Source organism: Lemur catta, chromosome 7 (assembly GCF_020740605.2).
Source record: "Lemur catta isolate mLemCat1 chromosome 7, mLemCat1.pri, whole genome shotgun sequence".
Lineage (NCBI taxonomy): Eukaryota > Metazoa > Chordata > Mammalia > Primates > Lemuridae > Lemur > Lemur catta.
The window spans coordinates 84,829,534-84,847,982 of record NC_059134.1 but is presented as its reverse complement, the minus strand read 5'-3'; the positions used below and the strand labels follow the sequence as shown (position 1 = coordinate 84,847,982).

The 18,449-nt window shown below is 37.5% G+C and overlaps 1 protein-coding gene across 8 annotated transcripts in view; it reads right to left on the bottom strand.

Moving 5' to 3' along the window:
* Nucleotides 1-11,888: 11,888 nt before the first annotated feature.
* Nucleotides 11,889-18,449, bottom strand: part of PDHX (pyruvate dehydrogenase complex component X) — a 69,158-nt gene continuing 62,597 nt past the window's right edge. For 7 of the 8 annotated variants that reach the window (XM_045557792.1, XM_045557791.1, XM_045557795.1 and 4 more), the window contains exon 11: nucleotides 14,786-15,848. In XM_045557792.1, coding sequence (XP_045413748.1) covers nucleotides 15,590-15,848 — 259 coding nt within the window. In that variant the 3' untranslated portion in view covers nucleotides 14,786-15,589. Of the gene's footprint in view, nucleotides 12,095-14,785; nucleotides 15,849-18,449 lie in introns of those variants that run through there. The other variant, XM_045557798.1, reaches the window with a different exon arrangement.

The window sequence follows — 18,449 nt, the reverse complement described above, 5'->3', positions numbered from 1 at the left end:
CTACGCAGCATCCCTTGGTCACTCTCCAGCCATCTGTTACAGCCAAAGCAAAGTTCTGTGGCCCTTGAAGTAAGAGAGCCCTGGCCATTGGCTACCTAGTGCTTTGCCCTCTGAATTCCTTATATTTCCTTCTGAATTCACACACTCAGAACTTGGCATTATATTCTTAAATTATAATGTCCTCCAGTTTACACCCATTCAGAAAGCCAAAGTGAGCAAGACTAATTAATCTAGGAAATGGCTATTAGCCCTAGGGAAATCTGACCCTCTCATTGCCCCATAACCATGGACCACTGAGAAGTTGCCTCAGATGGCAGGGAGCCCAAATGCTAGTTCATGCCCTATCCCTAATAGCCATTTAATTTTGGGAAAAGAGCTGTCTTCCCTCTGGACTGTAGTCTTCTCCTCTGTAAAAATGAGCAGGTGGCTAGACAGTCACATCTCCTTCAGGTATATAGTCTATACTTTGCAACTGCAAGGTTACAGATCTGAGAATGTGTGCATGCCAAAGGGCCTTAAAATAATAGTGCCTAACACTTAAGCAGCTGACGTGTATTAACTCATTTAACCCTCTCAATAACCCTATAAGTATTATAATTATGTCCCCTATATTTTAGATGGAGAAAAAGACAGAGAGGCTGAGTAACTTGACCACTACTTGAACAGCAGTTGTAAAACTACGGTTTTTGGGGTGGTTAAACCACTGTGTACACAAGATAATGAGCAGATCTGAGGAATGAACTTCCTTGACGTTTGCATGCTTGGAAGATTAGAGAGGGAGTGTGAGACTCACTGTGAATCACCCATCAATAGCATTTACAGAGAAGCAAGACCAGAACTAGAGTGTGTTCTCGTTTCTACCTGCTGGATTCTCCTGCACTATTCCGTGCCCAACATCACCATAGGAAAGCACGAGCTCTTCATAACCATGGTATAAATTAGGAGGATTCTGGCAGCAAAGCCCAGAATTGCTCAATGATACAATGGTCATCTTGGGATCTCTTTGCCACCTACTGACCTGTCAGTATACTGAGGTGGTCTGGGGTGGAAAATACTCAGATGGTATCAGATAAGGGAATACAAGAGGCAGGACAGAGAATGACTCTTGAGACTAGTTTGGAGAAACAAGCTGATTCCAGGGGTCTTCAAAACACAGCCGCTCTGAGGTCCCGACTCCCCCTATTCTGCCCCCAGCATGGGTCTCCTCAGAAGCAAGCGCCTTTCCCTGAGCCTGACCCTCACCGAGCGAGGTCTTCGCAGAAGAAAGGACAACATGCTTAATCATTTTGAAAACAGGTCCATTGAGAACCCCTAAACCAAACAAGACTCTACCAGGAAAGCTGCTTGCCAGTCCACTACAGAAAGGTAGTGATGAAAACTTGTAATGCCATCTTGATTCTAAGCTCATTGCATTACGGCCCATGGTCCTGAATAGGGCTTCTTTTCAATGCTTATTTACCATAGAAAGTTTCACAGAAACATTATGGAGTGTTGTTTAGTTCTGTGCCCTTGGGGTTTTTTCCATCATTAATCCTCTTGGAGCAGGGTGGGGCTGAGCTGGGAACACTATACAACTCTGGTTGCAGCTGTCCTTATGCAACCCAGCACGTCCACAAGTTCATACCACATTTTGGGGAAAACCAACACAGTGGTACCATTTAATACAGCTTCAGGCTGCCAATTGTCACTGATGCGTACTACTGGCAACTTGGAAAGAATTCTGTGTATTGACACTTTCTTTGATCCCATCAACCAAACGGCTGTGTGGCACACGTTATTGTACTGAAGGAAATGCATTTCTTTCCTTTGAGCTAAAAGCACACCCTTATAAGCGGCTATCGATTCTTTGCTACTATGCCATTAATTTACCTCCTGTACTTTGTAACCTGGGAGAGCTATGAATCATCCTTCCTAACTTTTCAGCTTAACAAAACAGGTTACTTTTGATACAATCTCTTCTTTATCTAGATTTATTTGTTCTGAATCTTGATGCATTGTTAGGGCATTATTTCATACTGAAGAGGGCACTCCCTCAGTGTTTGTTTAATGATAATTTTTCTTTCAAGCTCTTCCTCAGCGTCTGCTTGCCCTTTTTTTTTTTTCTCAAGGCTTCGTATTCCTAGGAATACCTGAGTCACATGCAGTCAGATTTCCAACATTGCGCATTCACAGGCAGGGGGCGTATATTCTTGCCTTCCACGGGGCACTGAACGGTGTTAAAATTCTGATTTCTTTAGGAGTGGAGCTCTGAGGCAATCTCTTACCTTGCCCTTCTTAGTCAGTCATTTTAACTTCCAAGAAATGCTACAGATTTCATTCAAACGCTAGTTCAGGAATTACCACGTGCTGGGTACTTTAACGGGTGCCGGAGACACTGAGATGAAGAAACTCGATTGTTCTCGGGAAGCTCACAATGTGCTGAGTGAGATAAGAAAGGTCATGATTAAATGAAGCAGGACGTGCCTAAGGAAAGGTAAGCAAGGAATTTGTAGGTGTGCCAAGGAGTGCTTGACCCAGCCTGAAAGAGTTCAGAAAAACCCATCCAAGAGCCAAGGAGAGATGATGCTTGACCTGAACATTAAAAGACAAGTGGCCGTCATTCTGGGGGAGTCCAGACCAAGGATGAGTTGATGCAGATGCAGCAATGCGGTGTAATTAAAGGGGAAGCTGGAAAGAGAGTCAGGTCAGATCATGACGGGCTTTGTCCCTTGGGCTAAGAAATTTGAATCCTACCTTAAAGTAGAGAGGAACCACCAAAGATATCATGTATGCAATAGTATCACGTATGAAAGGACAAAATCCCTTCATGAAAGTTAGTAAGATTCTGTGTGCCCATTTGCGCCATCTGACATTGCTCCTTGGCCCCAGCAACAGCATACAGAGCACGGGAAGACTAGCTCAGGCTTAGTGCCAATTCCTGAAGCCAGTCTACCTCTCCAGGGGACTTATTGCAATGACCTTCTTCAAGCTCTCATAGAGAGCTGTGCTTGTTCTGGTCTGCAGAAGATTAAAGGATAGTGATCATCCTAGAAGCCTTCCTGGAACAAAATCTCTTTGCACAGGGTCATGAAATGAGGGCTCCCAATGGTAGAGGGCAGTGAAATGGCATTTGTAGATGAGACGATACTGTGTGCAAAGAGGCAGAGACACAAGCCAGCAGGCCCCACGCGTGACATATCAAATACAACAAGGAGGTGGGGGCAGGTGGCAGGCACAGTACGAGGGATCAGACGATCCACTGGCTCCCTTTGTTCCACGAAAACACTGCTACACAGAATAGTACACATCTCCCAGTTGGAGAAGCTAAGGCACAAAGAAATAAATTGTCTCAGCATGAATGTGAGGCAGCGGCAAATTAATAAATCACATGCTTCTGTTTTTAATCTCTTCTCTATGCCCAAGAATAGCCTGTTATGTCAAGTTAGACATTTCTCCCTTTGAAATCATGCAATCACAGAGCTAAAGGAAGCTTTCCAATGGAAATGTCATTACCTAAAAACAAACCAAACCAACCAACAAAAACCCTCAAGTGATTCCCCAATCATCTCCTATAGTTGCTTCTATCTGTAGTTCACGTGCACAAATGTACTTAAGGATCAACAAAGGCCTTGAAACTGCTCAGGAAAACAAAGAGACTCTTAACAATCCCTGAACAATTCTTTTTATTTTTTTCCTCTGGACATTGGCCTTTTTATTTTTCCATGGGAAACTCTGGGCCAAGTCAATGCATAAATAGTAACAGAATTTTCTGAGCGCATGGTTACTTTTGGTTTGTCTGACTTCACGGCACCCTGGCCTCGCTGCTCCACAACCACCCACCCACCCCCTTTACCCTCGTACGTATGTTTTATGATGGATTTTTAAGGCATTGAAAAGTTTAACGCTTTCACTCAGCCAAGGTGCCTCCATTTTCATCAGTGGCTTCACTGACTAGGATGTGTTGTAAACACTACAAAATAGTTTCAAAATTACTGGCTCGGTCATGTTGCCCACAGGTGACTCAGCCCAGCAAAGAGAAAAGGTTTTTGTGTCGTTATTGTCCTAAACACACCTTCATGCTAGTATATAACCCCTCCCTCCCTGTCCTCCCCATTAGGGTCTCATTTCCTATTTTATGGTTCTAATGAGGTAGACTCTGGATACTATACAATAAATAGGTTTAATGTAATAGGTCTATTTCTGCGAACATATCCACAAGTGAGGATTTTGTAAGCATCATTCAAAACTACCCGAAGGGTATTTTCTAAGTAACTTTCTATGCATCTTTTCATAAAGCAAAGGCCCTTTTGGGAAAACAAACAAACAACAAAACATCATTCCCTATTTCATGTGTTCTAAGTTCAGATTTTCATGTACTTATTTAAAAAAATTATGGTGGCCCTCATTCTTTTTATCTAGTAAGCTTCCTGCCAACACAAAAGTCAATCATGCTTTGCCCTTAAGCGTACTACACGGTGACATTTGAAGATGTGGGCTCCTGAGACAGAAAAGTTCCTCCATGAGTCAGGAGCCAAGCCCAGCAAAAGATCTCATGGTTCCAACTAATAAGCCCACAGCCTTTCGTATTCAGTTCTGCTTTCTCAGTGGTCTCTAACAGTCTAATTTCTGGTTAGGAACTGAGAATTGGGTTGGTTTCCACTTCTGTAGGAGGGTGGTGCTAGCCCAGGTATCCCGTGCTAACAGTGGTAGAAAGAGTATCTGAGCCTGGGGATCTGGAGCGGTGAACACCTTCCCACCTCGGCCCCGTTCCACCCTCTACCCAACGAAGTCCCAAAGGATGTAATATATGAGCAGAGAACAAGACCTGGCAAAGGGAGAGAAGTGCCATTAATGGGGCTCCTACCTCAAATCCTGATGTCTCCTCTGGGACTTACCTCCACAGGTGCAGTCCTGGATTCCATACTTTAAAAAGCATGGCATGGCCGGGTGTGGTGGCTCACACCTGTAATCCTAGCACTCTAGGAGGCCAAGGGTGGGAGGATCGCTTGAGCTTAGGAGTTCGAGACCAGCCTGAGCAAGAGCAAGATCCCATCTCTACAAAAAATAGAAAAAATTAGCCGGGCGTGGTGGCTCATGCTTGTAGTCCCAGCTACTTAGAAGGCTGAGACAGGAGGATCGCTTGAGCCCAGGAGTTCAAGGTTGCAGTGAGCAATGATGGCACCACTGCACTCTAACCACGGTGACAGAGGGAGGCTCTGTCTCAAAAAAAAAAAAAAAAAAGCATGGCACATAGGCGTATGTCTCCCCTCACCCCACCCCAACCACCACTGCCTGCCATTAGGGAACTGCTGATCTAAGCTGAGGCCTAAGGTCAGTGGTGTGCTGAAGCTGGCTTGTACCAGCTTGTGAGAGCCCATTGTTAAATTTTCAGGAATTCTGCAAGGCAGCTGTTAAAAATGCCCATTACTAAAAGTTAGATTATATAAGCTTCTGATTAAATTATATTAAAAACAAAGATATTGAACCAAAAGTTCATCATTTCCTAAGCATTTACTATTATCTGCATTACTGAGGTTTTTTTTTTACATCTGTTGTCTCTTTAATGGTGGGAATAGTATACAACAGTGTGGGGCTACACATCTCGTCACAACTCCATCCTCAGTGACATCACACTGGAATCCTGAAATCAGAGCATTTATACCATGGAAATCAGCAAACACTACAAAGCTGGGCTTGATTTATTGTTGATTGTCTCTACACTTAAAATGATGAAGAAAATGTCAATAATGCAGATTAAACTTAAAAATGTCATGTCTGTAAGCTGGTATGCTGTGAACAGCACATTGGAGGAAATATTCTCCCAATATTTGAAAAGTGTCTGATTCAATAAAGAAAATACTCTCTTCCTTCCACAAACAAGTGGAATTCCAACATATGATTTTGTTGTTTTAACTTTCATCTTACTCTTTTGTATAAACAAAAATATTAACCAACATTCAGGTCAGTAACCATATTTATTCATCAACTGCAACCACAGTTTGGCCGTAGACAAAAGAGTTCCACAAAGCATTCTGTAAGAATCAACCAGCTATACAAAATTTACAATAAAGAGTATCATATGCTCTGCTATTATTTGTAAATTGTGTATTTCATTATTTTTATATTAGTAAAATTTATAATAGAGTTACATTGATTATCTATGCACATTTCTTCCCCAAAGAGCTGGTTGTTAAACATTCACCAGCCAGCCACTGCCTAAGCCAAAAACAGTTAACAGCCTCCTTGGCTTCTATCCTATAGGTTCACACTCTTATCTCAGACCTTGAGTTTACCATTCCCCTGTCAAGAAAAATACAAAGTATGTACAATTAAATCAAAAGGAAGAGAAATATTCCTTAAGATCCACAGTAGATACTTCAATCTGCCTAATCCAGCCCTTCCTAAGAAGTTTGCCTCTCAGCTTTAGGCTGATCTGACCACACCTGCCCTGTAGAAAAAAATAAAAGCAAATCCTAACACGTGGCAGTCTTGGCATCACAGCCTAAAAAATATCCTCGTTTTTGATGAGCTCGTATCCCATGGCTCCTCGGGGGCTGAGGGGGAGGAGTAGAGAACAAAAGCAGTCTGAATATTCTTGTCAAATCTGGTAATGTTTGGGGGACATAACAAAAGATCAGTGAGCATGTCCACCTTTCACCGAATGGAGTATGTGTGAACACTACGGGTGCTCACACAATTATTTTGACATCATCATTGCTTGTGATTTGAAAATAATTTTGTAAAGGTGAAATGAAACCCAATTACTAGACAAAGAAGTATAGAAATTTTAAAAATCCTGTTATGTGATGGTCTTGTTGTTTGGTAACTCTCAGCCAATGCCAATAACCAATACTAACCACTAAGAAGTGTTCAGTGCAGGAAAAAAATGCAGTGAAACTTTAAAGTTTTCATATTTTAAAAAAATGGCCAGTCCTGGCTCTAATCAAATCAGATTACTGTGTATCTTATTCTTGAGTCCTTGTCTATGTACCTATTCAATTTTTTACATACTTACAGGAACACATAAAATTGTACGAGGTCTGTCCGAAAAGTATCCAGCCACTGTTAATCCGGACAGATCTCGTATGTTCTATATTTTTCACTAAACATGAGTATTTTTCCATTTTGTTAGTCTTACTCCCTGCTTACCTTCTCCTTAATAATTTTCTCTTAAAAAAAAAAAAAAAAAGCAAAAGCCCAACAAATATCTGTTCTTACCTGAGTATAACAAGGTAGAAACTTTTGCTGAAGAGTCATCCCCCAATTAAAAGGAGTACAAATTTTCATTTATGAAAAAACACAACTGGTACAGATAAGAAAAAAAGTCTCCAGGTAAGCTGCTTTTGAATGTCTTATTTATACTATTGCAAAAAATAAATATACAAAACTTCTTTGGCCTCCAGATAAGAGATGAGTCAATGGCACCACCATAAAATGTCCACATATCTACGCACCATAAAGGGAAACTGGCCTCAGAACATCTTACAAGAAAATATAATGTTATAGGCTAGTCTTGACAAATAATAGTGCTTTTATTTAATCAGTATGTTCTTGACAGCCAGGCACAGAACTGCTCCAATAAGATTCCCCCTGTCCCTTAAAAAAGGAAGGTGTGAGGTGAAGGTCAGACTAACACATGGAGGAGGTTGGACGGGGAGAAACCCAATTAGCCTGCTGGCCTACAAGGTATGAGCCTCGTGTCAATCTTTCACAAATTAATAACTGTGTTGGAAAGATGAAGGTTCGAGAAGCAATGAACTTTAAACTTGCAAAACAACCTGGGAAAAATCAAGATTATTTCTACTTACCAGGTTCTGGTATCTGCACAGAAAGAACATGTACTTTCAACCACAAAGACATTTATTACATTATATTTTTTAAGTTTTATTAGACTTTCTTTTTCTTCATGACTTGTTATCCCAGAGCAAAACTAAGGAACTCTTTGGTCATCGCCCTCTAAATAACAACACTGGAGTATTGTTTTCTTATTTGATCCTTAATTATTAATTCACACCAGCTACCACCCCTTCATGAATCAGAAAGTTAAAGAAATACATGATTCATTAATGTTAAAATATAGATGAAATCAAATGTCAGATTACTGTGGCTTTAGTGATAACTTATTTCTACGATATGTACAATTCCTGTAGGAGATGCTACCAAGTTCAACAAGCTGTTTTCACTATATCAACAGAGAGGCATTACCCAGCTCATAAAAGCCTTTTTAATATGCTAAACTCCAGAATTTCCTAATAAAGTGATGTTTATAAAAAGGAATCTCTTGTGAGGCTCTGGGGCCAGACTGCCTGCCTTGAATCCCTTCATTGCCACTTGCTAGCTGTGTAATCTTAGACAAGCAATATTCCGTGAAACAACGATAATACTAATACTTATTGGGTTGTGGTGATGACTCAATGAGTTAACAGTACATATAAAGCATTCAGAACAATGCTTGGAATACAGTAAGTTAGCTATTGGTATTATACTATTATATTTTCATGGTCAGCATGCAAAGTTTGAAGAAAAGGTCTACATCTACATAACAAGCACTAAATAAAGACATAGCTAGAAAAATTATATTGAAATATCTACCTAGAAAATAAAAGTCTTACAATTTCCCAAAATGATACTTTTGTTTTTTATTTATTTATTTTACCAGTTTTTTCATTTTTAAGACTTTTTACAAAGTTATTGCTCTCGATATTTTCCAAAGTTGACATGACTCATTTGGGAAATGAGAAAAGAAACATACAAAAGCTCTGTATCCCACTGAATACTGAGTTTCTACTTTGCCTCAAGTCATAGGCTCATACACTTTTAGCTTAGAGGAATAATGACTTTAATCGTTCTCTAATCAAAATGGCTAAAATTGAAAATTTTAAGGTCTGTTAGTTTGCTCTCAAAAAAACAGGTACATCTATAAAACTTAGCATCCACTCTCATTCTTCTACAGTTGTAGCAAAACTCAAAGTATAAAGAGACTACCTGAAACTCATCACGATATTCTGATTATTTAATTAACAAGACAGAATACATTCTTAATTTATCAATAATAGATAATTGTGTCCAAGTGAAATAATCACAAATAGCATAATGTATTTAGTAAATACTAAAATCTAGTTAACCGTGGGAGCTGTGTAATCTGTGAAGAGCTACACGGTACTAGCAGGTGAGTAAGTTGGCCTCGATAACTCAAATGTTCATTCTGAACCAATAAATTTAAAGAATATACTCACTTGACTTTTAGCATTAAAAATACTTAATGCTAAAACTAAAACTTGACACTCACTTGCTCCTATAGTTTTGGTGGAGAGCCCAAACATGATTATGATTGATTCCCTGAAAATAAATTTAACAGATGGTTCCTTGAGAACAAAACAATGAGCGTGAAGATACATAAAGATTAAACTGCATACACACAACACTGTCCAAAAAAATGTAGAGGCTAGAGAAGAGGTAGGAGAGTGGAGGAATTACAATACATTTCAATTAAATAAAGAATGAACACTTACTCCTTTCTTTAGACCCTATGATGTGACAAAGAACATTTTCCTTGCAAGTAGCAGGGTGCAACGTTTTTCTGCCCAAACAACTCCGACGAGTAGCTTTCCTTCCTACTAAAAGTTTCTAAGCTTTGTTGAAATTAAAGTTATTGTTGTGATATGTACTAAATAAAGGTTTTGGAAAAATGAACCGGCAAGCTTGTATATTTGAATGCTAAATATTTGGTTACTGAAATTGGAGAAACCAGAAAAAAAAGGAGGGTTATAACCAGTAATGCAAAAACCTGGTTAAAATGTTACCTCTTCGATGAAGGCTTCCTCTCAACTATGCACACACTTTGATTACAGAACTTGCTACTTTGCACATAAATATCACTTATCTCTGGTTTAAGCTGACTGGGGGTAAGAGTTGTTAGCTATGCACGACAGATGTTCACAACTGTTAAATGAATGTATTTCAACATTTTACTTTTTTTTCACATCTCAATAAATGTCTCAACCAGCAAATCAGGTAATTCAGGTAAAAACAGTAATATTTTCAAAATAACACATCTAGTATTGATTTCTACCAACAAACAAGGTCTAATATAGACTGCTATGCCATCCTAAGCCGTGTTTTCATTTGGTCTTATTCCCAAATGATGGGATTACATTTTATTTCCCAGCCTCTGTGGTTGGCCTCTTGTGCCAGTTATTAATTTACTGTCTCTCAGCTTCAAATTTACCCCTCAATGCCTGCTCTATAATAATCAATGCGATTCTTGTAAGTATTTCTCCTTTACAGCAAGCATGATGTTAAGTTTTCTCAGTAGACACTGCTTGTTCCTCCTGCTGCATGGCTGGTCAGCAGTGCAGGACATCTGGTGGTGCTGTGATGCTGCTGTGTGCCCAGAATGGCAACCCCAGCTTGGCCTGCTGACTACCTTCTCGTGGTCTTCTCAATACAGATCCAGGATGCTCTAGGCCTCCTGCCTGCAGTGGCACCCTGGCCCCTCCTCAGTGCACCCAGCTGAGGCTCACCAATGCCCTGGAGGGTTGCTTCCTATTCGCTTGGCGACTATGGACAGATCTGGCCTGGGCAACCCAATAAACTTCTCCACCATCAACTACCAGACTCTAACTGATTGGACCTGACTTACATGGCTATCAATATAGAAGTCTGGAGCCTCTGAAATTAATACTAAGATAACTTACTTTTCTGAACTTGGACCAGAATCAAAGCTATTAAAAGTAAAATGTTCTATATCACATTTTTACTCCAAGACGCACTAAGCCTCTAATTTTTTTTTTTATAAACTTGTATTTTTCTAAACCTTCCATTCAGAGGTACAAGTCATAACACTTAACTTTAGTATTTCAGGTTAATAGTAGTTGCCCATAATGGGGGAAAAAAAAATCCCTGAGTACTTTCTGCATACTTTTGCCTGAAAAGCACAAAGAGAACCACTATATAGAAAATATAAATTGATTTTAAAAGTGATTATAGGTCAAACACATTAGTTTTATTAAGGAATAGGACCTTCAGTTATTGCAGGTGAAAAAGACTATCTCTTCATATGGAACCACATTTCAGCTGCAGTATTACAACTTAGAAGGCTGTATCTTGCAATGCAGAGAGCTTGAACTTCGGTGCTGCACAGATCTGGGTTCAAGTCCCAGTTATGGTACTTCTGAGCTTCGGGCAATTTATATAATCTCTGAGTTTGTATGTGTCATCTCTGGGATTCTATGTGGGAGGTATATCCTACTTTGCAATTTTCATGCATACCTCTCACACAGAATTGAGGAAATTAAATAAGATAAGCACCACCATGGTGATTTTCCATTTCCTCATTTTATAGGTAAGAATATTGAGGCACAGAAATAAAGTTTTTGACAAGAGTGTAGTAATTTATAGATAAAGTTGAACTAGGCTTAAAGTACTCTTCATTTTAAAAGTATGCAAACTTGGGAAACAAAGTATGTACCAGTGACCAGTAGTTCTATTGGGAAGGATGGTAATTTATTAAGTACCATACTACAGGTTCCTGATAAATTCCATTCTCTATCAAACAGACTGATAATGAGCCACTAAGTGCAATTTATATTAAAAATTTAGTATCTTACATAATATTAATACTTTATAAAGTGCTACGACCAATGTTATTTCATTTGTTCACAACAGCCTTATCCAGACCTACCTTTTAGTGACAGGACTAATAAAGAATTTCATAAACTAATAAATTTCAAAAGATATTTTAGGTGTGAAAGAAAGCAAATCATGGCTAATTAATGATTTTGCTAACAATTTCTCTACTTTTAATGAAAACTCATGCTTCCCTTAATGGTATATATCATACAATAAAGGTTAAATTAACAGGTTTACAAAACATTTACTCTCCCAGGAAGAAAAAGGCTGCTTGGACTTGTTGCAAAAAAACAAAGATATGAGATAAAATGTGAAAATAAATTTTATATGATCAAAGAAACGAAAGACTGCTACTAAGAGATGCTAATTGTCTTCATGAACCTTATCATTTCAATTAAACGGTGCCTTCAATATTACAAATCTAAAGAAAACATACCTTCCTTCTCATCCTGCCTGCCCCCACCTCCTGAAACCAATGGAGACCCTAGAAAAAAAATTTTAATATAAAACTATTTAAAATAATTTTATCAGAAGACTATTGCTTTTTCCACTTATAAAAAGTTTAAATGTCTATTGAAATAAACCATTTGCTGTACATAAATTATCAGAATCTTACTCCTTTTGACATTGAACGTGAGCCATGGAGGATTGTTTTAGATGGAAAATTGTATCATTGTTGCTGCATTATCGATTGAACACACCCATCCCGTATAAGACACCACAGTATGCTGACATGTCGAATATTACTCATTTTCCCCCTTTCTTTAAAGACACTGACCTAGTGCAGATCCTCATCAACTCATGCTTTCATCATAGCAAAATGTTCCAGCTGTTCTTGATGACTGCTGCCCTCTCTATTTTGACCTACTTGCATTACGGCCAGACTAGCATTAAAGTAAATCTCCATTGTTACTTCTTCAAAAATCAGCACAAGTTTCCCATGAAGAGCATCATAATTAAATTAATGGTTAACTCTTACCTGCTACACACTTGGTTCTTTCATTCCTTCACTTCACCTGAGACAAAGTCCATCATGACACAGTGTATAATGAGGACAAACTTTCCTTGAAAACTAAGATTTAAATAACGTTTTATTTTTTCCCCACACTATCACTACAATATATCAGCTCACAGCACCACCTATCTGTCAATGAAAGGCTAAGAACTAGTTTTACTTTCAGCAAAATGCCCATATAGCTGGCCTATACAATTTAGTGTAAAATTAAGTCCCAAGTGAAAAAAATAAAATGAAAAAAATCTAAAACTAGTAAGTTCCATTTGACTCTATAAAATAACCTGTAACAGTATATATAAATTTCTTAGTAACGTCTCAAACAAAGGAGTCTGGCCAGCAGTATACCAATGACTTTAATCTAGCACAAAATAGTGAACCAACTGTGTGTGTAAATGTCAACTAAAAATTGCAACATTCAGGGAGAATAAGAGCCCTTTTGACTTATAAATTCTAATATTTATTGATATTTTCATGATATCCTAGTGATAACTGGAGTATGTGTTTCTTTTTCCTTAGAAGTCTTCCTAATATTTTAGTTATTTTCCCTGTTTAAATGAGAAAAAAAGATGAGCAGACCCAAAATTTCATTTTTTATATTCGCTCAGTGTGATATGTTACAAATAGATCAGTAGCACAACATGGAAGCAGCCTGCGAATGCAGCACACAGTTCAAACCAAGGATATCTACTCCCTTCTTACATCAATGTTACTCTTTATCTCGCAGTACAGCAGAATACCTTTTAGAAATGAAAACTTCCTTATAGAAGCCTAATTGGTATAGAAATATTAGAGAAAATATTTTTAGTCAGAATGAACATGCATTTGTACCAAAAGTGGTGAAGTCAAATCGGGAGAACCAGCTGATTACGTGAAAAGCCCCGCTGAGATACCCATTAAGAATTAAAATGTCTTAAATCTACACAGCCATTTCTCCTGTGCGGCTCACAACTCTGAGGCAGGCTGGGGTGGACGACAACGCCCATTTCACCATAGAGAAACGGATGCACCACTGTTTCTACATGACTGTCCATGGAAAACAGCCCTAAGGCAGGGCTTATTTATGGCTGTCTCATGTTCTATTCCTCAGATACAAAAATTATTTGGGGAAAAACTCAAATAATTTCAGTTAAAACTGACCTTGAAAATAATGTAACTTACAAAAATTATTTTGAAAATAGCATTGGTTATAATTCTCGGTATATTCTCTAACACTAAATATAAAAAAAGAAAAAAAATAATTTTCAGTATAACTGTGAATATGACAAAAGTTCTGAAGACTTTTTAAAAAATGGCTTGTTAAAACTGAGTTAACTGGATTTCTTACCAATTGCTACATTGGGGCACTAATTGCTTTAGCAGGCTCTTTTGTCAGGGCTCATAGTTCATCATGCCATACATACAACTTGTACCATATACTCTCTCTTCTGGTGATGCACGTCAGCTGACACTAACAGGACTCTTTCTGTGACCAGATAATTAAATTACCATTCATTACCATCCAATTTAAATAGTTATCCTGCCAGTTATGGCAGAGTTGTCAAAAGAGAGAAATAAGCTTTTCTAACCTTTATAATGATTGGTGAAAATTTCATATTATGTTTTTTTTTTAAGAGACAGGGTCTTTACGCTGTCACCCAGACTGGAGTGCAGTGGGCTGATCATAGCTCACTGCAACCTTGCACTCCTGGGCTTAAGAGATCCTCCTGCCTCAGCCTCTGGAATTGCTGGGAATACATGTGTGTCCTACCATGCCTGGCTAATTTGTGATTCTCCCACCCTGGCCTCCTAAAGCGCTGAGATTACAGGCATGAGCCATTGCACCCAGCTCACATTACCAATGGAATAAAAAGGACAGTTCTCATCTGTTTGGCTTCATAAGTCTTCTTTTCCACTCCCTTTCCAAAGTTTTACATTTCCTATCAGTTACTTTCCTAATGTCATACTAATTTTAAAATCATTCTTTTCTTCTGTAGAGTCCCTTTTAAGATGCTGTAGAAAAACACTAGTCTACTTCAAAGTTTAACTAAACTTCTGTGTCCTAACATTTAAAATACCAAAGAAATTTTTGTATTATCTCACATTTTATTGTACAGTACAAAATTGGTTAAAATACATTAAGAAACAACATTTTATGTTTAAGTTAAAACTAACTTAAAATGTTTGGTAGAAGATAACACAGTTTATTTAAATATATTCCAACTCAGGATGAAGGTAAGCAGTTTATTTCAAAAGGTTTACATATTTTAGCTATAGTTTTTCATTAAACTACACAATTTTTTTGAAATGTCTCTCTCTCTTCATTCTTGCTTCTGTTATTCTATTCTTCCACTCTTTAGAAGTTCACAGTGTTACAGAAGTGAAATATAAGACTGAGAGAAACCACTCTAAAACATATGACTTTATGTACATAAAAAATTCAGTAATGTTGCCAAAACCCCTAATACAATGTGATCCTTATTTATTTACTATTATCCAGAACTGTACATATTAAATTGTTCAAGTATATCTAGAGCAGTGCTCATAAAAGTGAGGTCTCACTGCTAAATTAATGGGCATCTCTCTGAAGACCACTTACTTCAACTCAATTAAGGTAGAGTTCTAACAATTTTTTTATTTTACAATGTATCATACATTCTTAAATATTCTAAAATGCTCTAATGAGCCAAATATATAATTTGATTTACATCTAGTTTTTAATACCCCTTTTGTACAGCACCAGAGGTTAAAAATGGATCTGACTAACCAAATGTTCTCTTTCTTTTAGTAGTTTATCATCATTTATTTCTACACCATTAAACCCAAGTTGAAAATGAAGATAACTTGGGTCAAATGCTTTCACCTTAAATAAATAAACAGTTCATCTACTTCAAACTTAAATACCTGGTTGTTTTTCTATAATGTTATGTTTCTTAGTAACAGCTACTGAATTAACTAAGTCAAAGACCAACTTCGCATCTTCGAGGACTAGGCAAGTCGGATAGGATTCTCTAGGTTGGCTTTAAAACTTTCAAGAAACCTGGTTGCCAGTTCATCATCGACCACTCGACTGTCACTTGACATTGTGACTGTTATGAGCTGGCGCTGCTGTAGTTTGGCATTCCCCTCTTCATCCTCAGTGAGCTTCAGCACAGGTCGAAATCTACCAACAGCCAAGATGCAGGCCTGAGGCGGGTTGATCACTGCAGTAAATTCATCGATGCCAAACATCCCCAAGTTGGAAATACTAGAGGGAAAATGAAAGCTCTGAAGGTGGCACGTCCTTAACCAAAGTACCTTTCCCTTAAGCATATAGTTTTACTTAAAAACTTGGCGACTGAACTTTATACTAAGTTACTTAAAGACCAAAGAACATGTAGCAACACACATACAAATATATCTACTATCAAACATTAATTCAGCATTGAACTGGAGTTCCTAGGCAGTGGAATATGGCAAGAAAAAGAAATATACGGTATAAGGACTGAAAAAAGAAAAAGTGTTATTATTCACAGATAAACTAACTGTATACATAGAAAAATCTAAGACTCTACAGATAAACTAGTAAATTAGTAAGTAATTTAGCCAAGACATCAGACAAAAGATCAATATACAAGGGCTGTCTGGAAAGTATCCAGCCACTGTCAATCCAACGAGAACACAGTACATGGCTGGATACTTTCTGGACAGCCTTTGTAAAAATCTGTTTTACACCTACAGTCACGTGCCGCGTAAGAATGGACTTCATAAACAATGGTGGTCTCATAAGATTATAATGGAGCTAAAAATTCCTATCACCTAGTAACATTGGAGTCCTCATAAGGTCACAAGGCAATTATTTCTTTATCAATTTAGTGTAGTCTAAATGTACAGTATTTATCAAGCCTACAGTAATGTCTTAGGCCTTCATATGCACTCACCACTCACTCATTGACTCACGCAGAGCAACTTTCAGTCCTGCAAGCTCCATTCACGGTAAGTGCCCTATACAGATGTATCATTTTTTACCTTTTATACTGTATTTTTACTGTAACTTTTTAATGTGTAGATATCTAAATATTTACCACTGAGTTACAATTGCCTATTCAGCATAGTAACATAATGTACAGGTTTGTAGCCTAGGAGCAATAGGCTATACCATACAGCCTAGGTGTGTAGTAGGCTATACCACCAAGGTTTGTGTAAGCACACCCTGTGATGTTCAAACAACAATGAAATCGCCTAACGATGCATTTCTCATATCCCTGTTAAGTGACACATGACTGTATATACAAGTTGCTATAATTAGAAAATGAAATTTAAAAACAACAGCATTTATAATATCAAAAACCAAATGTCAAAGAATAAATCTAATGAAACATATATAAGACTTCTATACAGAAAAATTACAAAACTGAAAAAAATCAAAGAACTGAATAAACAATGATTTCTACATCAACTGGAAAAATCAATACCATAAAGATATTGATTCTCAAACTAGTCAAAATGTTTAATACAATTCCAATCAAAATTCCAGCAAGGCAGTATGTATGTGTGAAAAATGATAAATTAATTTTAAAATTTATTTGGAAATACGAAGAGCCAGAATGCAATTTTGAGGATGAACAAAATCATTACCAGGTATCAAGAGTTACAGTTTGGTGGTAGTGAACAAGGGACAAACAGACCAGTGGGAAAAAAGAGAACACAGAACCAGACAAACATATATATGGTCACCTTCTCAATGTTATGAACAGAAGAAATCTTTTTCAATATGATGCTGTGTTAACTTAACATCCATACAGGGGAAAGAAATGAGAATTTTGACCTTCGCATTATACACAAACCCAATTTTAGATGAATTGTGATCTACACATGCAAAGTAAAGTTAGAATGCTTCTAGAAGATAAGACAGAAGAGGAACTTCATGATTCTGTGACATAAAAAATTCCTAATAGAAAACAAATAGTACCAACTATAAAGAAAAATACTGATAAATAGTAATTCATTAAAATTCAGAACTTCTTTCATTAAAAAACATCACCAAGAGAGTCCCAAAGGTAAGCCACAGAGTGGGGAAGGTATTTGAAATAATATAGCCTACCAATGTCTGTGTATCTGGGAATAAGGAATCCTATGTATAACTTTTTTAAATGGACACAAGATTTCAAAAGGTACTTTACCTGATGAGTTACTAGATATCCAAATGGCTGATAAATGAAAAAGTATGTAATATCACTAATTTACATTTCCCTGACCACAGAGTAACACTACACACCCCAAGAATTATTAAAATTTAAAACCTAACATTACTATATGTTGGCAAGAATGTAGAGCAATGGGATTTCTCATGCATCGTTGATGGAAATGTAAATTTGTATAACCATTTTGGAAAATTGTTTGATAGTACCTATTAGAGCTTTTAACCTAGAATTCTACTTTTAGGTCTATACAACAACAACAAAAAGGTACCTATGTTCACCACAAGACACCAATAAGAATGTTCATAGCACCATTATTTGTAATGGTGCCAAACTGGAAACAACCCACAAGCCCAACAGTAAAATGGATTCTGATATATTTATCCAATAGAGTACTATATATTGCAACAATAGCAAATAAATGGCTGCTTTGCATAATGATATAATGTCACAGACAATAACACGGGGGGAGGGGTCAGATACTAAAGAATATATAATATTTATATAAAGATCAAAACCAGCAAACAAGTCTACAGTGATCATTTTCAGAACAGCGGTAACCTTTGAGGCGTGTTATGATTAGGAAGGGTAAAGGGAGGCTTCTGGGATGCTGGTAATATTTTCTATCTTGCTTTGGGTGGCTACACAGTTTCTTTGTCAAAAATTTA